At 48.0% G+C, this 22,516-nt stretch overlaps 1 protein-coding gene across 4 annotated transcripts in view; it reads right to left on the bottom strand.

Annotated features, from left to right (window-relative positions):
* ARIH1 (ariadne RBR E3 ubiquitin protein ligase 1) overlaps positions 1–22,516 on the bottom strand; it is a 616,333-nt gene that overhangs the window by 86,298 nt on the left and 507,519 nt on the right. For 2 of the 4 annotated variants that reach the window (XM_086959245.1, XM_086959247.1), the window contains exons 10-11: positions 21,015–21,145; positions 528–585 (exon numbers count right to left, since the gene is read on the bottom strand). In XM_086959245.1, the coding sequence (XP_086815371.1) occupies positions 528–585; positions 21,015–21,145 (189 nt within the window). The remainder of the gene's footprint in view (positions 1–527; positions 586–21,014; positions 21,146–22,516) is intronic. The other 2 variants (XM_086959246.1, XM_086959244.1) reach the window with 1 other exon arrangement.

Genomic DNA, 22,516 nt, shown 5'->3' with positions numbered 1-22,516 from the left:
AGCTGGTACTAATGAGGTGAAACATTTGCCAAGACCTTGTTAAAATGTGTCAAAATCTGAAGGTAAGATGTAATACTACCACTAAATGTGATGCACTACGGAGCATAATTTAGTCAACCCTCTCACACAATTTGGCCCTCTCCTGTCTTATGATTTAGGGGCCCTTGTGTAGATCTCATATAGCAGATAAGGTGCAGAGTAAAAGGTTGCATTTTCATGTTAGTGGAAAATAAAAAAAAAAAAAAAAAAAAAAAAAAAAAACCTTACAGAGTATATATTCACAAAAGGAAAGTTGAAGGCTAGGTCAACCAAATAGTTAAATAAAAAATAATTATGCAAATTCAATACATGTTTCGCAATTGCAAATTGTTTTAATCCTAAATCCTGTAGATGTCAGTGTTCAGTCGCTGCCGCCAAACATCTCGGAGAGATGTAGGTAAGCCTTCCTACCCTCTTCAGAGGACAGCTGCCTCCTACACACCAACTACATACTGAATCTTCCTTTTCATGATGCCCATTGGACTTACCTCCTGTGCATCTCTGGCTGCTTTTGCATCATCTTCATTATAACGATTGCAGTTATACCTGAAATAAAAAGAGTGCAAAGACTGAGGCACTAGCAAAAGGAAATAGAAGAAAATAATACTTAATCGTGGTTCTGCCTTGTACGAAACTTCACTGAAGTCATAGATGTCGAACATTTCTATCTATGCACTGGCTACCCAGAACACTTTACTTTGAGGACGACCTCATTGCTAAACTTCCTAATTGGCAGCACAGCCTTACCAACATTTTATTTCTAAGCAGGGAAAAAAATCAATTTGAAAGGGCATTAAGATCACACTGCAGAACCTAGCTTAGGGTATGTGTAGCAGTATCCTAAATAACCTTTTACCTTCCCACTCTGCTAGGTTAAAATGTAGGGAATGTGTGCCTGTCATGTCAAAGGGTGACCATACCTATAAAAGTACTGTGTCTTTCAGAAGTCAGCAGATTCCCTTACACCAGCATACAATGTACTCCCAGTTTGCTGCACAGCTTGAGTATTTTTTGGGCTCGTGTTGAGTATCTCCGAATAATTATGTGTTAATAACCCAGTTTCTTATAGAACGGTGAAGCTTTTCCATCTTCGTTTTAACATCTTCATCTGTCCTTTTCTCCATATTTTGTCAACACTGAAGGGAATTTTTAACTGAAATGCCATCTTTTAGTTAAATACCTTTGTGTTGAAGAATAAAGGCTGAATCAGACCCTCATGTCAGTGTGGTGTTTTTCACCTACACATTCAGTAAACGACTGCAAGTTTTGTAAACAGAAAATAAAATAGACAAAATGTGGCCTTAAAGACAGCGGGAATTATGATTTCAAGGAACCTAGAAGACCGAGACAAAGGAGAGAAATAAACAAAAAGGCAGAACAGAGAAGGGACTCTTATGAAATAAATTCCTTATGATTAAGAACCAAAGAGGGAGCTCTAAAGCGAGGAAGCGAAGAAAACCTCATTTTATCATTCTAAACACTCTTGACACACCAGAGAGTACTGGTAGACGTCAAGATAATTGGCACTGAAATGCTCTGTTGAGGATTTAAATAATGCCTAGACACCAGGGTCCCATGGTTTCATCTAAGCAGCTGACTTGGACGTCTGCATCAAAGTCCAGTCCTACAGCGTGAATACTTTCAACATTAGGACACTACGTCAAATAATTCTCGCTTGCAGTCGAGGAAATCTAGATGTAAGATGTTGAGATCGCCACAGAGGAGAATGATAACAAGAATATAGACTTCAAATTTCTTCAGCATCAGTTTGCTTTGAAAGACCAACCTTATGAGCAGTAATGGAGTAAAGTTGCCCTTTGCCAGCTCCAAGGTTCACAATTCCAGCTGAAAATCTGATTCAATAACTACTTAAGCCTCTGAACCTTCCCCCAAGGCATCTCATGTGTCAATCTCTTAAATGTCCTATGCCACCACAAGGTCCTGTTATGGACCCTTGATATACAGATATGTATGGATGAAATGCGTTACTTACCTGTAACTGCAGTTATCCAGTATTGGTGTCTTTCATAGATTCACATGCCTGAATCATTCCCCATCGTCAGAATGGGAGTCCCTGGTACATAAATAAAGTAATGTCCCATAGACACATAGACAAATAGGCCTAAAGGCCTCACATTAGTAACATATCCATGTCCTTTTGTAGAAAGGACAAAACTCTAGAGAAGAGCCAATCAGCTGTCACCTCCCTCTAGAACCCTCCTGGAAGGAGCCTCAGTCCCTCAGATTTTCGTACGCACAATGCTAAGTAGGTGTATTACTGAGAGAAGTAGGTGAGCCCTTCCAAGGGAGGCGGGAGTTTTGCATGTGAATCTATGAAAGACACCAATACTGGATAACTGCAGTTACAGGTAAGTAACGCATTTCTTATCCAGTAATTAGGGGTGTCTTTCATAGATTCACATGCCTGAATCAGAGTAGCAAGCAATGAACAAATCACATTTCGGATAGTATAGGATATGCAAGTCATTAGATAACATAACAAACGACTAATAGAAACATATTTACAAGCAAGAAATACCATCAAATCATACAATAGAGAAATGTGCTTACATAAGAAGGATGGAGAGATGAAAGAGGGTTCACCTTTATTGAAACATATGATGAAGTACTGCTTGTCCCACCGCAGCATCCTTCATGAGTTCTGTATCTAGGCAGTAATGCGTAGTGAAGGTATGTGGCGATTTCCATGTTGCCGCTCTACAAATGTCTATGACCGGCACTCCTGCAAAAAGCGCCATAGATGTAGACATTGCCCTGGTATAGTGGGCTCGCACTTTAGATTGCAGGGGCTGCCCTGCCTGTTCATGACAAAACAAAATAGTTGCAGATATCCAGCGGGAAATACTCGGTTTGGTGAGTGGAAGACCTCTCCTGGGTCTACTGTAAGCCACAAATAGCTGGTGAAACTTCCTGAAGGCTTTTGTCTTTTCAATTTAGAATTTGAGGCAGCGCTTAAGAAATAGAGAATGCAACGACCTTTCAGCTGCTGTCGTGGGATTCGGGAAGAAAGAGTGTAAGACCACAGGCTCGTTGAGATGGAAGTCAAACAGGACTTTCGGAATAAACTTTGGATTTGTCCATAAGATTACTCTGTTCTGCTTGAATTGCAGGAAAGGCTCCTGTATTGATAAAGCTTGGAGCTCATTCACCCGTCTTGCGGAGGTGAGTGCAAGCAGGAGGGCTGTCTTCCCAGAGAGGTATTTCAGGTCAGCCCTGTGTACCGGCAAAAAGGGATGCTTCATGAGCTGTTTAAGGAACGTATTAAGGTGCCAGGTAGGTGGCAACATTTTTACAGGAGGGAATGTTCTGTAGAGTCCATTCAAAAACTGTTTGATGAACCTGTGGGACGTAAGAGAAGGGCCAGTAGGAGATCTTCTGTAACGGGATATTGCTGCCAAGTGGACTCGGACTGAAGCATGAGCAAGGCCTGAGTTTGCCATATGTAGAAGATAAGGCAGTATCTGTTCCGGAGAGGAAGAGAAAGGATGTATACTTTGAGCCTTATACCAGATGCAAAATCTCTTCCATTTTAAAGAGTATGTTTTGTTGGTGCTATCTGCCCGTGCTCGAGCCAGGATGGCTCTATAGTCTGGCGGAATATTCAAATTCTGAAGTTCTCAACTCAGGAGCCGAGCCGCTAATTTGAGGGAGGCTAGATTTGGATTCAGGACTTGCTGGTTGCTCATTGTGAGGAGAGACGGGAACTGCTTCAAGCAGATCGGCAGCTCCAGATATAGGCGGTGGAGTTCCGTGAACCAATGTTGGCGTGGCCAAGTTGGGGCTATCAGAATGAGTGCACAAGGCCCCGCCTTCAACTTTGAGGACCCTGGGAATCATTGGACATGGTGGAAAGGCGTATGCAAAGACGTTGCACCCTGCGATCGAAAATGCATTCCTTAGGGACCCGTTCTGGGGATGCCAACTTGCAAAGTGTGGGCATTTGAAGTTGAACTTTGTGGCGAACATGTCGATCCGAGGAGTGCCCTATTTGGAGAAGATTTGGTTGAGGATTCCTAGATCCAGTTCCCATTTGTGAGATGTTGTCCTCTGTCTGCTTAATGAGTTGGCGAGTACATTTTCCATGCCTGGGACGTACTCCGCCCGAAGAGATATATTGTGTTCAATTAACCAGTTCCAGATTTTCTGCGACTCGTGAGAGAGTGTTAGAGAGCGAGTCCCTCCCTGTTTGTTGAGGTAGTGCATCGTCGTAGTGCTGTCTGTACGGATGAGCACAAGGGAATTTTTGATTCTTGGAGGGAAGGCTTGAAGGGCGAGGAAGACTGCCCCTAGTTCCAGGAGATTGATATGGAGCTCCAGAGTTCCAGATTTTCTGCGACTCGTGAGAGAGTGTTACAGAGCGAGTCCCTCCCCGTTTGTTGAGGTAGTGCATCGTCGTAGTGCTGTCTGTACGGATGAGCACAAGGGAATTTTTGATTCTTGGAGGGAAGGCTTGAAGGGCGAGGAAGACTGCCCCCAGTTCCAGGAGATTGATATGGAGCTCCAGAGTTCCAGATTTTCTGCGACTCGTGAGAGAGTGTTACAGAGCGAGTCCCTTCCCGTTTGTTGAGGTAGTGCATCGTCGTAGTGCTGTCTGTACGGATGAGCACAAGGGAATTTTTGATTCTTGGAAGGAAGACTTGAAGGGCGAGGAAGACTGCCTCCAGTTCCAGGAGATTGATATTGAGCCCTTTTTCCAAGGGAGACCACTTGCCGCTTATCTGTAGTTCTTGGAGGAAAGCTCCCCAACCTTCCAAGAAGGCATCTGTTGTTGCCGCTAGAAGCAGGAATGGTAAGCCCTGAGACAGGTTGCGAACATGCATCCACCATTGCAGGGCCGTGACCATTTGAGGAGTTACTTTTATGAGATCGTCGAAGGACCCTGTGCATTGGATCCATTGCTTTGAGAGTGACTTCTGGAGGGGGCACATTTGGAGACAGCAGTGAGGTATCAAGAGGATACATGCTGACATTCTCCCAAGTAGGGATTTGAAAAGGCGGACCGTTAAGGTCCTCTTTGAAGCCACAAGAATAGCCAGTTTTAAAAGCTTGTTCTTTCTCTTTCGATGGGAAGGCTTTCTTTAGTCGTGTGTCTAGGGTTGCCCCTAGGAAGGGGACGCGCTGAGAAGGGAGAAGGACGGATTCCACCCAATTGAGCGTTAGTCCTAAATGATTGAAAAGCTGCAGACAGGCGTTGGAAGACCTGGACGCGCCTTCTAAGGATGGAGCCTTGATCAGCCAGTGGTCCAGATAGGGAAAGACTTGATGATGGTGCTGTCTGAGATATGCAGCTTCTGGGGAAAGACACTTTGTAAAGATGCGAGGTGCAGACTTGAGCCCGAAGGGCAGAACGCGAAATTTAAAGCGTCGGCCTGCCACCGCAAACCTTAAATCTTTTTTGTGATTTCTGTGAATTGTTATATGGAAGTAAGCGTCCTGAAGGTCCAGGGACGTCATGTAATCTTCCTCCTCCAAGAGTTGTAAGACCTCATGGATCGTCACCATGCGAAATGACTGCTTCTTCAGGAATTTGTTGAGGGCCCTGAGGTCCAAAATCGGTCTCCACTTCTTCTCTTTTTTCCGAATTAAAAAGAAACGGGAATAAAACCACTTACCCCGTTGAGACAGAGGAACTTTCTCTATCGCCCCTTTCTGGAGCATAAGAGAGACTTCTTGGAGAAGTCAAGTCAAGTCAGTCAAGTCAAAAGATTTATATAGCGCGCTACATACCCAGAGGGTCTCAAGGCGCTTGAAGAAGGGTGGGGAATTACTTGTCGATTATCCAAGTTTTAAGTTGCTTTCTGAATGCTAGGTGGTTCTGAGTAAGACGAAGGTGAGTGGGAAGTGAGTTCCAGGTTATAGCTGCCAGGTAGGAGAAGGATCTACCTCCCATGGTGGTTTTGTTGATGCGAGGTACGGTAGCAAGGGCTTGGTTGGAGGTCATAGCTGGCGGGGGGGTTGGGGGGGGTGTAGAAGGAGAGTCGTGTGTTGAGGCATTCGGGCCCAAGTTCGTAAAGTGCTTTGTGTGCGTGGGTTAGGAGGCGGAAAGTAATCCTCTTATTGACGGGGAGCCAGTGGAGGTTTTTCAGGTGACTGGAGATGTGGTCTTTACGCGGGATGTCTAGTATGAGTCTGGCTGATGCGTTCTGGATGCGTTGGAGTTTTTTCTGGAGTTTTGCGGTGGTACCGGCGTATAGGGTGTTTCCGTAGTCCAGGCGGCTTGTAACCAGTGCATGGGTGACCGATTTTCTGGTTTCGGTGGGGATCCAGCGAAATGTTTTTTTGAGCATGCGAAGATTGTTGAAGCAAGATGATGAGACGGCGTGGACTTGTCTGGTCATCGAGAGTGAGGAGTCCAGGATGACGCCCACGTTCCGTGCATGGTCCGTCGGGATGGGTGCTTTTCCAAGGGCCTCTGGCCACCAAGAGTCGTCCCAGGCGGAGGGGGAGGTACCTAAGATAAGGACTTCTGTTTTGTCTGAGTTCAGTTTCAGACGGCTGTGCTTCATCCACTCGGCTACTTCTTTCATTCCTTCATGTAGGTTGGTTTTGGCGGTGTTAGGGTCTTTGGTGAGTGAGAGGATCAGTTGAGTGTCGTCAGCGTAGGAGATGATGTTGAGGTTGTGTTGGCGTGCGATGGCCGTGAGGGGGCTCATGTATACGTTGAAGAGGGTGGGGCTGAGTGAGGATCCTTGTGGTACGCCGCAGATGACTTCAGTGGCCTCTGACTTGAATGGTGGGAGGCGGACTCTCTGGGTTCTTCCGGTGAGGAACGAGGTGAACCATTCCAGTGCTTTTCCTTGGATTCCGATGTTTCTGAGGCGCTGTAGAAGGGTGCTATGGCAGACTGTGTCGAAGGCTGCGGAGAGGTCAAGGATGATGAGGGCGACTGTCTCCATTGTCCAGTAGAGATCGAATGTCGTCTGTTGCTGCGATGAGGGCGGTCTCCGTGCTGTGTTTGGCTCGGAAGCCGGACTGTGAGGGGTCGAGGGATTTGTTGGTTTCGAGGAAGGCGGCGAGCTGGTTGTTGACAGCTTTCTCGATGACTTTGGCTGGGAATGGAAGGAGCGAGATGGGGCGGTAGTTTTTGAGTTCGGTGGGGCCAGCTGTGGGTTTTTTCAGAAGGGCGCCAAGTTCGGCGTGTTTCCAGCTTTCCGGGAAGGTGGCGGAGTTGAGGGAGCAGTTGATGACGTCACGGAGGTGTGGTGCTATGATGGAGTCTGCTTTGTTGAAGATGTGGTGAGGGCATGGGTCTGTGGGGGATCCTGAGTGGATGGAGTTCATCAGGTGGATGGTGTCCTCAGTGGAGATTGGGTTCCAGTCATTAAGGATGTTCAAGGGGGGTGAAGGTCCTGCAGAATGTTGGGTGGGTTGGTCTCCGGGTTGGTTGTCGAAGCTGTTGTGGATGTCTGCGATTTTGTTGTGGAAGAACGAAGCTAGGGAGTCGCGGAGGGCTTGAGAGGGGGTGATGTCGTTGGAGTTGGCTTAGGGGTTGGTAAATTCTTTGACGATGTTGAATAATTACTTGCTGTTGTCGGCGTTATCTAGTCTGTCTTTGAATGCGACTTTCTTGGCAGTCCGGATCAGTTGGTGGTGTATGCGGGTGGCGTTTTTGAAGGCGTCCCTGGTGCTGGTGTTTGGGTCTTTTTTCCAGGCCTTCGAGGGAGCGACAGAGTTTCTTCGATTTCTTAAGATCATCGTTGAACCAGGAGGCGTTTTTGCTGCCTGGTTTGATTTGACGTTTTTTTAACGGTGCTAGGATGTCGGCGCTGTTGGATAGCCATTGGGTGAGGTTAATGGCTGCTTGGTCGGGGTTCGAGGAGTGGACAGGGGGGTTTTGAAGAAGCGATGAGGAGATCGCGTCGATGGTGATTTTGTTCCAGTTTCTTCTCAGAGTAGGTTGAGGATGGTTGTGAGTTGTGGTCTTATTGTAGATAAAGTGAACGCAGCTGTGGTCCGTCCAATGTAGAGTTGTGGTGTGACTGAAGGAGACATGTTTGCTTGAGGTGAAGATAGGGTTGAGTGTGTGACCTGCGATGTGGGTGGGGGTGGTGACGAGTTGTTTGAGTCCGAGGTTGGCGAGATTGTCCAGAAGGGTGGTGGTGTTGCTGTCATTGCTCTTTTCCAGGTGAAAGTTGAGGTCTCCCAGTAGAATGTAGTCCTCGGAGGGGAGGGCGTGAGGGGTGATGAAGTCAGTGATGTCTTCACTGAATTGTGCACGGGATCCTGGAGGTCGGTAGAGGAGGGTGCCTCTGAATGTGGTCTTGGGATCGGTGTGGATCTGGAAGTGAAGGTGTTCGGCGCTGGTGAGGTTGACGTCTGAGCTGGTTGAGATGCGGATGGAGTTCTTATGGACGATAGCGATGCCTCCTCCTGTTTGGTCGGTGCGGTCCTTACGGATGATCTTGTATCCTTCCGGGATGGTAATGGTGATGTCTGGGGCTGATGAGGCGTTCATCCATGTTTGTTAGGAAGGCGACGTCTGGAGAGATGGTGTCTAGTAGGTTCCAGAGGTCGATGGCGTGTCTGTGGACTGAGCGGGTGTTGAGCAGGATGCATTTTAGGTGGTTGGTGTCAGATCTCTGTTTGGTGTTCGTGGATGAGGAGTTGTTCTTGGTGCCGTCATACTTGCAGGAGTTGCATGTGAATGGTCCATGGGTGTGTCCAGGAGCGGCTTGGACGCAGTTGGGGAGACGGCCGGGGTTTAGGGCTATGAGGGTGGTGGCGTCGTATGTAATGCGGGTGGGGTGGGTGGTACGAGGGCCAGGGGGTCTGGCGCTGGGCGCGGTCCAGGCGCGGACGGGCGTAGACGGGCTTACCTTTGGCGCACCTTCGGCGCGGCCGTAGCGCGTGGACGCTGCGCATGTGGACATCTGACAAATGGAGAGTGGAGGGGGCGGAGCGTGGGAGGGGCAGCAGGGAGGCGGTAGTGTGGATGAGGGGCGGGCCAGGGGATACCAACAACAAAATGGAGGGTCAAAGGGAGAGCCAGACAGGGGCAGCAAATACACAAATGCGTCGAGTGAGCAGTTGAATGAAATAAATGCACAGACACAAGAAAAATGAGCACAAAAGCCTGAGCGAGGTCGCGCTAATTATGCCAATCAGTTCCAGCGGCGCTAGGCGTGAAAAGCGCTACAATGCTATGGGGCTCGGTAAAACAGTGCTGTAGTAATCACACAAGTAACGATACCAAGGATGCGTTGGCACAGAGCGTCTTAGCTGCAAGTGAAGAGGAGCGTGGGGGAGCGACCGTTCTGAGGAAGGTCCAGGTGGTCACAGTTTGGCCGGGGAAGTGGAAGGCTCAGTAAACGTGGGTGGGAGGGGCAGCAGGGAGGCGGTAGTGTGGATGAGGGGCGGGCCAGGGGATACCAACAACAAAATGGAGGGTCAAAGGGAAAGCCAGACAGGGGCAGCAAATACACAAATGCATCGAGTGAGCAGTTGAATGAAATAAATGCACAGACACAAGAAAAATGAGCACAACAGCCTGAGCGAGGTCGCGCTAATTATGCCAATCAGTTCCAGCGGCGCTATGCGTGAAAAGCGCTACAATGCTATGGGGCTCGGTAAAACAGTGCTGTAGTAATCACACAAGTAACGATACCAAGGATGCGTTGGCACAGAGCGTCTTAGCTGCAAGTGAAGAGGAGCGTGGGGGAGTGACCGTTCTGAGGAAGGTCCAGCAGCTGTAGATTTTTGTGAAGTATAGCGCGTGGAGGAGTTTGGGGAGGAATATGTATAAATTCTAGAGAATGGCCGAATTGAACCAATTGTAGGACCCAACGGTCCGTTGTGATCTTCCAATTTTTAGGAAATGGGAAACCTTTCCTCCAATTTTTGAAGCTGGAAATGGATCTGGGACTGGCTGAATAGAAAGGTCATCGTCTACGTCCGTTGTTTTTTCGCTGGCCTTTACCGCGAAAGGACGTCTTGCCATAGGAAAATTGTTGGCTATGCTGTTGGCGCTGCTGGTACTGAGATCGACTCTGGTTTGAAGAATATGAAGATCAGTATTGGTAGTTCCCTCTACAAGAGGACTGTCCTCTACCCCATGATCCACTAAAGGACTGGTTTCTGTACTGGAGAGTGCCCAATGATCTAGCAGTATCTGTGTCCTTTTTTATATTCTGCAGCGCTTCTTAAATCTTCGAGCCAAAGAGTAATTGGCCATCATAGGGCAAGTCCAATATTTTCGTTTGTATCTCAGGACGAAAGGAAGTTCCCCTTAGCCAATCTTGTCGTTGCAAGACTGCCGCTCCAGCCAGTTGGCGAAATCCTGTTGTAGCGATATCCATCGCACAGTCTATTATTTCCGATGCTGATGTTTCACCCTCTAGTAATACCTTTTTTACCTCTTCTTTCGATTCGCTAGGCAGCTCAGATAGATATGGGGCGATATCTGCCCATAGTTGTCTATTGTAGCGCCCCAAAAGCGGTAAAGCATTGGCCGCTTTCACCGTCACTGCAGACATTGAGGAGAAAGGCTTTCCAATGTTGTCCAATCTCCTGCCTTCCTCATCCGGAGGTGCTGATAACGGGACAGACGGATTCTTTGAGTTCTTCTGAGCCGCCTATTTAACAACCGAATCTGGTTTGGGGTGCCCTATTAAACAGACCGGTGCAGTATCAGGTGCCCTATACTTTTTATCCAAACGAGGTACTACCGGAGGTACAGAGGAAGGGTTCTGCATGACTAACACCTTGCTCCCACAGGTAATCAATGATGGGGATAGATCTTACTGATCTTTTAATTGGCTCCTTAAAGTCATATAAGAAGCAATCTTGTTCTTGAGAAACGATTGGTATCGAACTATTGAGCGGCCCTTTCAAGTACATTATGGAACCCTCCAATGTCCCCTGGTGGTGAATCTACGGGCGCAGGCACTGGAGACGCTGGAGAGGGAATAATATAGTTATCCCAGTCATCATTGATAGATTGTGTATCTTGCAATTCTTCCTCTTCCTGCTGTTCTTCCTCTTCCACATCAGTAGTCGGAGGATGTGGTATACCCAACCGTTCCGGCTGTATGTTCAAAGGTGGAGGTCGTGGTCTTGGTGAAGGAGATACTGTGGGAGGTGGATGAGCAGGTGTCTGCGGAAACCTCAGTTTAAAGTCCTATATAAAGTACCGCAAGTCAGTAAATAACGAGGCCGGAAGGCAAACCATAGGAGGAGGTGGTGGATGATATTCCTCCTCCTGATGCTCTTCTTCATCTAAACTTTGACATTTAACATGAAGCTCCGAAGGGCTTGTAGCCGTCGGAAACATGACCCCTTTATCTGAATCCTCCTCCTGAAGAAGACATGCTGGAGGTAGTGCTTGGACTCTGCTTGGCGATGTTAAAGCCGGTGTCAGAACCTTTTTCGTAATCTTCAGGCGCACACAAGTGGTTTGTGGACCAGAATCTATCATAGTCGACGAGCCCGTCGACTGTGTGGTCATCGACGGTGGAGTCATCACTGAAGCAGTCGTATCCTCGTCGACGACGTTTTCGTCGGCGGAGTCGACGTCGACAATGCTGCCTTCGTCGTCGACTGAGAGTCCAGCGCCGACGGAAGCTTTGACGTCGACGGTGCCTTCGTGATGGTTATAGTCGACGACACAGTCTTACCTGCCGTCGACGATGGGGTCGTTGACGATGACAATGACGAGGATGCCGTGGACGTAGAAACTGTCATCGTCAATGTTGAAACATATTAAGCAGATGACATTGCTCTCCTCAACGATGAAGACGTCGTCGACTATGTCACAACAGGCTTTTTGAAGTTGTGAACTTCCTGAGAGGAAACCTTCACAGAAGTTGCCTTGGAGAGAGCCTCTGAAGACTTTGACGTCTTCTTTTGAGGAGGAGCTGTAGGGCTAGGGGAAGCCACCCTTGCTCTCTTTAGAGAAGATTTTGAAGAGACTGAAGAACCTTCACTTTCCTCAGAAGATTCAAGGTGGTCCCTGTCTTTTAGCCTCTGGAGCCAAATTAAAAGGCGTCCCTCACAATCCTTGAGGTTTTTAGTGGAAAAGGAACAACATACCTTACAGTCTTTGGCAGCATGGTCTGGATAAAGGCAATACAGGCAATCTTTATGCTGGTCATCAATATGCAGCCTCTTCTTTCCACATGAACCACAGGATCTAAACAGACCCTTTTTTGGTGTTTCAGCCATGGTAATATCAGCAACCACAGATGGAAACAGAATAAAATGTTCAAGAATAATGGAAACCAGTTGTGAAGAAAAACCTGAGCTGAGCTAAGAGGAGACTCCCTTAGCACACCGTGCGGTAGAAAATCTGAGGGACTGAGGCTCCTTCCAGGAGGGTTCTAAAGGGAGGTGACAGCTGATTGGCTCTTTTCTAGAGTTTGGTCCTTTCTACAAAAGGACCTGGATATGTTACTAATGTGAGGCCTTTAGGCCTATTTATCTATATGTCTATGGGACATTACTTTATGTACCGGGGACTCCCATTCCGACAACGGGGAATGATTCAGGCATATGAATCTATGAAAGACACCCCTTAGACTGAATAACTATTAGACCTCGAGCAGGAACACCGATTTGTGACGTTTTCTGAGATCCTATCAGCACAACCTGGGGACGGTGGAGAGAGATAAACTGCAGCTTTGAAACAAACTTCCAGTACAGCATTTGATGAGACAGGAAAGCTATTACGTTCTTATAGAAATCATTCTCGATCCTCTCCAGCTCTTGCTGCATCAGCATGTCTCTCTGAGAATGACCGGATAACCATTTTGCTGAACTGCATTGTCTCGCCCCTGCATGTGCCCATTCCTCTGCTTGTCCTTTTTGTTGCCTGTATTCTTAGATTGGGTACTGTGTCTTTGGTGTTGCTTTTGTCTGGATTCACTGTGCACCTTGCAGCTTGTGGGTTAACACGTTAGCCCCACTGATTTTTGTTGACTCACACATTGCCTTCTGCCTGTTTTCTGAAGCTTTTTATAAAAGAGCCAACCCGCCTCACCGCTCACTACTGCATTCTTAATTTTTTTGTGTGTGTTGCTTTGGTCTGGATACGCTGTTCACTTTGCAACCTGTGGGTTAACATTGTAGCTTCACTGATTTTTGTTAACTCAAACATTGTCTTCTGCCTGTTTCCTGAAGCTTTTTGTAAAAGAGCCAACCCGCCTCACCGCTCACTACTGCATTCTTATATTGTGTTTTTTGTGTTGCTTTTGTCTGGATACACTGTTCACTTTACTGCCTGTGGGTGGTCACTGTAGCCTCACTGTTTTTTGACTCGCACATTGATGTCTTGAGCCTGTTTCCTGCAGTTTTTAGGTCTCCTGGCGTTTAACAGCGCGTCAGCGCTGTGTCCGCCAGGAGATCTTTTGTCAGCGACTCTCATTCCCAGGAGACAGTCCTGGCCACGCGCATCCTTCCAGGCGATTTGTAACTGGAACGCGCGCTGTGGCCAGGCGCTGTCTCCTGGGAAGCGCAAGCACCACACACGCATGCGCATACACACACACACGCGCCCATGCACGCACGCACATACATACATACAGAGACACCACCCCTGACTCATACACACACGCGCGCACACACACAAGTGCAGACACCACCCCTGACTCATACACACACGCGCGCACACACACAAGTGCACCGAGGCCCCCCCCTCCCCCGCCGTCACCGTCGCACACTTACGTACACACACACACACGAGCATACACACACACAAGTGCACCAATCGCGCTCCAGAACTTACCTTACCTCAGCATGCGGCGCCCAACCTCCTGCTGGCGCGGCCCCGGGGCTCTACACCGCTCACAGGAGCCCCGGGCCGCGAGACGCTACGACTCCGCCTGCCTCCTCTTCCGGTGTGAACGTGGCCCCGCCCCCGTCACAGGCGACCGTGCCTGACTTCCGGGGCGGCCGCGAGTTCAAAGCTGCGCTGCTGATGTCCGGTCCCAGGGGCCTGTAGCAGGTCCTTATTTCGTGCCACCACTCGCCATGCCCAACCCACTCGCGGTAGCTTGCCTCGCTTTATGGCGGGCGGGGGGGGGCTATATGTTTTGGGCGGGGGGGCGACAGATGCCTCTGACTTTGGGGTGATGGGCAGTTCAAAGCTCACAGCATTGGGCTGTAGGGTGGGGAGCGGGGAGGGCGATGGTAGCATGAGGTTGGTTGACCAGAGGCATGTGAGGAAAGAGGAAAGGAAGGCAGAAGGGGCAACCGGAAAAGATCGATCAAAACAGCGAAGATGGCCTCAGTATCCACTAATCTGACCCTTAGGATTTTATCGTGAGATGTCAATGCTCTAGGCCAGACAATTAATAGGGAAATCGCGCAGAAATACTTATACTGGCTGGATCCGGACTCAATACTTCTGCATGAAACACATCTGGGGGCATTAAATGGGACTTCATAGGTAGGGGTAGGTTGAAGCTTTTGGCACATCCTGTGTTTATATCCGGCTCACGGGCATGAATTATTTTGCTCATCGATCACTTTCACTCACTGTAACACAGACATTGACGGACTCTGTGGGTTGCTATTCGAGGTGAGTGGAACAGCGAGCAGGTGATGGTGCTATCCTGGTATATCCCCATCCCCAGGGTTGTAAACTAGGGCATTATCCAAGATAGGCAAATGGATGCTACAGTCTGCTGTCTGTGCTCGTCATAGGGAGAGACTTGATTCTGACGATGAGGCCCGAGATGGACAGATTCACATCAACAATGCACCTACGGCGAACCAACAGTAGACTGCATAATTTTACACAGTCGATGGGTCTGATGGACTTCTGTCAGGAGTCGCCTCGGAAGGAACAGCACTACTATCTGCTCAGTCGGATGAGGACAATGTCCCAACTAGATTACTTTCTGGTGCCAGAGGTCCAAGGGGGCAGATTTGGGGACACACACTCCATCTCACAGGGCATATTGAACACCTCTCTTTAATGTACTACACTTGGACTATAACCAGGATCTCCATGGTCGGGTGGCAGTTGGATCCCTGGGAAATCAGAGACTGGAACAGTAAACAACATCTCTGACAAGCGACAGATCAATCTCTTACAGAAAAGGTGCAGTGGGTGAGTGCAGAGTGGTGGGTGAGTGCAGAGTGGTGGGTGAGTGCAGAGTGGTGGGTGAGTGCAGAGTGGTGGGTGAGTGCAGAGTGGTGGGTGAGTGCAGAGTGGTGGTGAGGGCAGAGTGGTGGTGAGGGCAGAGTGGTGGTGAGGGCAGAGTGGTGGTGAGGGCAGAGTGGTGGTGAGGGCAGAGTGGTGGTGAGGGCAGAGTGGTGGTGAGGGCAGAGTGGTGGTGAGTGCAGAGTGGTGGTGAGTGCAGAGTGGTGGTGAGTGCAGAGTGGTGGTGAGTGCAGAGTGGTGAGGGCAGAGTTTTATTTTTGATTTAAAGAAAAAAAATGTCATGAGCAATGCCAATAGCTCTACCTTTAATGATGCCGAGACCATTGCATTGCAAATGCTTGTGTTGCTGACTATGCTTCCCGGGAGACAGCACAGGCCGCGCGCAAAGGCGATCGGCGTAGGCCACGCGCGCGCGAACACGCTCAGCTGCCGTCTCCTGGGAAGCTCCAACACCCTACATGCATGCGCATACACAGACACACATGAGCGCCCATGCACGCATGCACCCCCACATAAAGAGAACTCACCCCTGCTGTCGCATACACACACACACACACGTGCACCAAGCGCGCCCCCCCCCCCCACTTACCGCTACTCCGGTCTTCAGCTGCCACCCGCGGGGCTCTCTCTAGGGCATGGGCTTCTCTCCGTGGGCGGGGCTTCTCTCCGTGGGCGCGGCTTCTCTCCGTGGGCGCGGCTTCTCTCCGTGGGCGCGGCTTCTCTCCGTGGGCGCGGCTTCTCTCCGTGGGCGCGTGCGCCCGCGGTTCGATCCCCGGCCGCTCCTCCTCACACGTGGGTGTCCTCCCTGACGGTTGCATGCGTCAGCACCCGCGTAGCTAGGGGGGGGGGGGGGCGAGGGCGTGGTGAGGTGCCCTCGGGGGAGGAGGAGGCCGTTGTTTTGGGTTTGCGGACAGTCGCAGAATCGAAAGCAGACTTTCAGTGAGTGTTTTTTTCATTTATTTTTTAAATCGATTGTTATGACTATGCTTTTGTCCCTGCCTGTTCAGCTTCATTACAATAGCGATTGCGAAAGCTATAAATTTCAGTGCTGCTTTTTCTTGCAGCATTTACCATCTTTATACAACAATTCAGAGTTTGATAACAAATTAATGTAACACATTGTAATATACAATGCCAATAGCTCAAACTTTAAAGCTGGGAGACCTATTGCATTGTAAATGCTTGTTTGTAAAGGAGCCGGCCCACCTTGCCTCACTGCACACTTCTTTTCTTGCCGTACCTGCTTCCCACCACCCAAAGCCCCGCCCAGGACATACTTAATGGCAGCCGCAGTGCAGACGTGGGAAAGGTAAGCCTTGTCTGTGGTCGTCCGCGCCAGGACAGCATCCAGTGCTAGGATCTCTGGCCCCTCCGGCACCCACAGATACTCAGCTGCTGAGCTCTGAGCCCTGGACCACAGACGCCACAACAACTGCTGCATCACTTCTCCCCAATCAATGGCAGGACCTTTTACCTGCTGCCTCTTTACCTCCAAATCGTTACCTTCGGCCATCACAGAAACCCACCCACCAACTACGACCGCCCCAAAAGGACTCCACTGCCTACTGCTCAACGCACAATCACTCTGCAAACACCCCACAGAAATCTGGGACAACATCCTCATCCCAGACGTTCTCGTCATCACAGAGACCTGGTTTAACCCCCAACATTGCCACTATGACACCCAACGGTTACAAGATGATACACCGGGACGGCACCAACAAACACAGAGGCGGTGTCGCCACCATCCAGACAGACACCATCTGCTGCACTACCAGAAACGACGACTACACCAAGCAAGGAATACCTCAGCTTCCAATTCCAAGCCAACAGAAGAATGACCATCAGTGGGATCCTCGCCTATAGACTCCCTGGACCACACACCAGCTTTTACAACGCCATCCCAGATTTAATCACCCAACTCGCCATCGACTCCAAGCACTAAATATTCCTCGGGCCTGCAACATCCACCTCAACAATCACAAAGACTTAAAAGCCGCCAACCTCCTGAACAGAATAGGCAATATCAGCCTCACCCACCTGGTCACCAACCCCACAGAACACATGCTTAACCCGATCTTAACTGCTAGCAACAGAATCAAGTACTGTCCCATCACTGAACTCCCCTGGGCCAACTACACCATCATCCACTTCAGAGCAGGATCCCCAAGCACCACTGCCGAGCTTCCCAGCTCCTCCCACCACAGCTGGACAAAGTGACAGACTCAATGAATGGAGCATCTCAACACCATCCATCCTGACTGCGCAACCAACTTTGAACAAGCAATCAAGCATTTTCCCACCTGGATCACCAACTGTACCGACAGTCGTCTCTATCAAGCCAACCAAGGTCGTCGGAGACTCCAAACAAGCCAGTTGGTATACACCAGAACTCAGGACAATGAAAAGCAACTGCAAACAGTTAGAGAGAAGAAGGTGCATTAGCAAACATCCCACAGACAGAGCTACCTTCAGGTCAGCCCTCAACAAATACCACCAACACCTTAAAGACACGACTGCATTGAAGCCAGCTTCAACCAGAGCAAGGAGTTCTTCAGCCTCAGAGTTCTCCCTCTCATCCACTGAGCACACTGCCTCCCCTTCCCAGGAATTCTGTGACACGCTAGTGGACCACATCGACAACAAGATACCCACCATCAACAGAAACTACGAATCGCAACCCCCCGACCTCAACAACTTCCTCACACCAACGGACGCCACCCACAACCACCCGCTCACCACATGGGAACAGCTTACTACACAGAGCACCACAGCCATCATGAATTATCCACTTTGGAGAAACCACGGACTCCTGCCCTACCACTTCAACCTTGGGAGCAAGGAATTCAGAGGCGTACTTATCTCCATTCTCAAGGGGTCCATCATGACAGCCACCTTCTCAGACGGTTGGAAACAAGCAGGGGTCAGATCACTCCTCAAGAAACCCTCCTCTGACCCAGAACTCAAGAACTACTTTCCCATTTCTCTGCTACCCTTCCTCCCCAAAGTCCCAGAGAAGGCCATGAACCGCCAACTCACTTAACACCAGGACAGGAACAACTTACCGGGTTACTTCCAACCCTGCTTCCGAAGCTAACCACAGCACAGAGACCGCCCTGATCGCTGCAACCAATGACATCCGAACCCTCCTCGACCTCTCAGCAGCATTCGATACCTTATCCCACCACACCCTCACCAAGAGCCTCCACCACATTGGGTTCCTCGAAGATACCTTTAGATGGATAGCATTCTTCCACACAGGATGTACCAAGAGAATCGGAACCCAAGAGCATCTTCTGCGGCACCCCTAAAGGTTCATTCCTTAGCCCCACCCTGTTTAACACTTACACCTGGCCAACATCAGAACCCAAAGCCTCAACATCATATCCTACGCAGAGGACACTCTGCTAATACCTTCGCTCTCAGAAGACCTCACCACCACCACCACGAGAATTTTCACAACTGCATGACTAGTGTTGACGACTGAATGAAGACTTACTGCATGAAACATGGAGAAAATTAAAGTGCTGTTTTTTTTAACCTCATGCGCGCTAGCGGAATTCCGCTCCTGCGCTGAGATTTTTTAAAATCGCACTTTACGTGACGAGCTGGGCTCGTCATCAGCGTGCGAGGAGGCTACGCCATGACGAGCCCAGCTTGTCATCAGCCTCGAAGGGGTTAAACACTGCCTCCCCATGGAATGACCCCTGGTGGCTTTCCGAACTCAAACACACACTGACAGACCACTCACAATCTTGGCATCATCCTGGACAGACAACTCACCATGGATCGCCAAATCAACAGTCTCCTCTACTCCCCGTCAACACCAGGAAAACAGTCACTCAAGTCCTAGTCATAAAGCTGGCTGAACCACGGTAGCACACACTACGCAGGGATCACCACCCAACTCCTGACAAGACTCCAGACAATACAAAACGCTGCTGCCAGACTCATCCTCAACCTCCCAAAACTGACCCACATCACCCCCCACCTCAGGAACCTCCACTGGCTCCCCATCCAGGAAAAGGTGCAAATTCAATTTGCTGATACGCACCAACAAGGCCCACCACTGCCAAGGACCAGCATAACCACTGCTTGAACTTCCACCAACCCTTCAAGATACCTGCCCAACACCTCCTGAGCCCTCACAGGCACTCCTTGCATCCACCAAAGCTACAGCAGAGGACGCGCCTTCTCCTACCTCATCGCCAAGTCCTAAAACTACCTTCCCCTCCATCTGCGAACATGATCCTCTCCTGGAATTCAGAAAGGGACTCAAGACCAAGTTTTCAGCTGAGCACAGCAAGAACCTAGTGCCTGGATACCCACATTGGCGATTAGGTGCTCTTTACAAATCTCGATTGATACTTTTCACAGGTATGGTCAACTCTTTAACCACTTGGCTGCTAGGCGTTTTCCCGTTCTGCGCTGAAGCACCAAAATAACCATTATTCATGACGAGCTGGCCTTGTCATCCGCGCACGGCAGGTAAGCGCCATGACGAGCCCAGCTCGTCATTAGCCTCGAAGGGGTTAACTTGACCTTTTGACTCAATTTACTGCAGAGAGAGAAGGTAAAAGGTTATTTTGGATACAGTTACACCTCCATTCATGTAGGTGCTCTAATGTGTTTAAACAAAAGGGAGGGTGTTTAAGGGGAATTTTTATTGACCTAGCATTGCTACAATCCCTAGATACTATTGAAAAAACCAGTGATAGCAATGGGTCAGGAGTAAATCAAGCTACCTATAGGAACTGTGTGCTTACATCAGGATACAATCAAGGAATCCAAGTGATTTGTGGGGAAAAATTGTGTTCCCATCAGATACCCATCCTGTACCGCCCTACATCATTCGGGATCCTTCACCCGAAGGAAGTGGAAGCATATCCACTATGGATTAGGTAGATTGTAGCCTAACCTTTTTGAAGGATACAGGGATGTGATGAAAGAAAAGTAGTATCAGGGGGTAGGCTGACTAGCAGTGCAAAGAAATTGGTGAAAATGCTATGTGCAAAAATACGTGGATGAATTAATATTGGGTTGTGGAAATGGAAGATAAATTTTAATGGGATCCTATCCACACCCAAGGATAAAAACAGTGCAAAGTAGTGTATAACAAATAACTACTTGGATGGAATCGAGGTCGACATGTTTCTGCAGCGTGCCAGGGTCAAAAGATCCCTTCCTGCTTCATCGGGACCTTAACAAAAATTGCTACAAATGAAATCTGTTTTACATATTTAGCCCGTTGTTGTATTGGTTCATGGATACAGAAAGAAGAATACTATTTTTTTATTTTTACATACAGTTCACAAGATGAGTCTTAAAGTTGTTTTAAATGCGCACTAGGTTATCAAGACATGTTCTGACCTAAGCTCGTCACATAGCAGTAGCCAAAAAAACAAACACTTGAAAATGCTTATTTATTCTGAAAGCACTGAAGGGGATTTATTTAAGAAAGCAAAAACAGGATACTATTCACTTGTCCACAAATATTCCTATTATGGTGGAAAGACCAAATTAAATACAACTGGCTAGGATTTTTTTTGATTGACATTAGGTTCAGCTAGGAAAGACAATTCCCACATGCAACTACAACATTGCAATTTGAAGAACCTTATTGGCATCTTTCCTTCACTCTTCTCATGTTTTTTGTTAAACCCCACTTGTGTAATTTGGGTATGTAAGAAACCAGGCAGCTTATTAACTAGCTGTAGTCTTGGAGGGACACAAAATATCTATTGAATCAAGCCTAAAGTCTATCAATAATGGGTAGAAATAACGGTTTGATCACGTTTAGAAAATACTCAAAGTCATAAGTGGCTCTCACCACTGCCTCAGGATTGGAACCTACCAAGCAGATCCATGTGGTTCCCAGGGGCCTAGACACACCCAGCAGAACTCAGCTTTGCAGTTTTGGTTGCGGCACACCATGTGATTGCAGCCCCCGTCCTTTTCAATGGTCACATGGCATTTTGGACATTCCTGCAGGGCAAGAGAATGGCAAATGTTGCTAAAAGGTAATTAGCAAAAAACTATTCATGGCTTACAAACTCACTTCAAACAAAGCGTGTTCTTACTACAGGCAGAACATCAATTTGCACTATCCCCAAGAACAGTCATCCTACTGAGAAACTAAGGGTTTAAGTATCAATCTGCGAGGCTTCTCTAACATTTCAATTTGCTATTGGCACCAAGTCGCTATCAACTACCTCAGTCTCGTATATGAATGACAATTGTATTCCAATTTTCTTTCGGTTCCATGTAAAATATAAAATACACATTTGCATCTCACCCAACCTAAGGATCAAAGTGTACGTTGTGAAAGTGGCGAGGACAATCCCAGTAATAGTATAACATTCTAATGTTTATCATAATCAGCAAGGTATTACTGGTTCATGGAGTATAGCTTGATGTCTCAGTATTGCACACAAGTCTCCCCGGCTTCCTACGCATTTTCCTCAGTCACACTTCACATTTATTACAGCTGCATCAAATAATTATTTGAGTATCACCACACATTAAGTAATGTATCCTATGCATGAAAAATACTTTATAAGATTTTGCCAGCTGCATAGACTGCGGCAATTCAACAGCAAACCTGTGATGTGAATAAACACCATAATGAATAGCTGTTCACTTTTTTGCTCAAGATGGACTGATCATCCAACTCTTTTGCTGGAGACATTTGTCTCAAAGTTAATCACTATTTCTTTACTACTTTAAAACCAAAGCTTCTTCAAAGGTCCTCTCATAATTTTCACTTAAGGACTAGTCCTCTGCTGCATCCTACTCTACTTCACCTATGAATTACAGCGCTTGCTAAAGGTACCACCTACACAAGGATCTATGCAGGGATTATTCTAAAAACAAAAAGTAAAAGTTTAGCTTTTGGTGTCTTATAACTGCACACAAGTTAAGGTATTATACAGAACACAGCAAAAATAGGGGAAGCACCTTATGAAGAGTTTTTCCAAGGGCGAGGTTACAGCTGGGATCACCACCTCAATGTCCCCTTTCACAGCCTATGTCATAAACAAACATTAAAAAGAGAAGGCAGCGGAGTGGCACGAAATAGTGTACCTAGGGAACCTGCTTTACTTTTTCTGGTTTTAGCTTGGGAATGGGGGTGCCCAACTGTTTTTAAACTTGAAACTTTTACTAGCCTTTTTTTAGTATGGTTTAATCATGTATTTTAACATCCTATTTATAAATATCTGGATATCCAAGTGAAGACAGCAGAACTACATTACATTTTAGAAAACTAAAATTCTATTTAAAAATGTTGGCAGTGTCTGCATACAGAATTAGAATGCTACCTGGCACAGCATTGGGATATAGTGATCGCACAATACA

The sequence above is a fragment of the Lissotriton vulgaris genome, chromosome 2_2, assembly GCF_964263255.1.
Source record: "Lissotriton vulgaris chromosome 2_2, aLisVul1.2, whole genome shotgun sequence".
In the NCBI taxonomy this organism is placed as follows: Eukaryota; Metazoa; Chordata; class Amphibia; order Caudata; family Salamandridae; genus Lissotriton; species Lissotriton vulgaris.
This window is presented reverse-complemented; position numbering and strand designations above follow the sequence as displayed.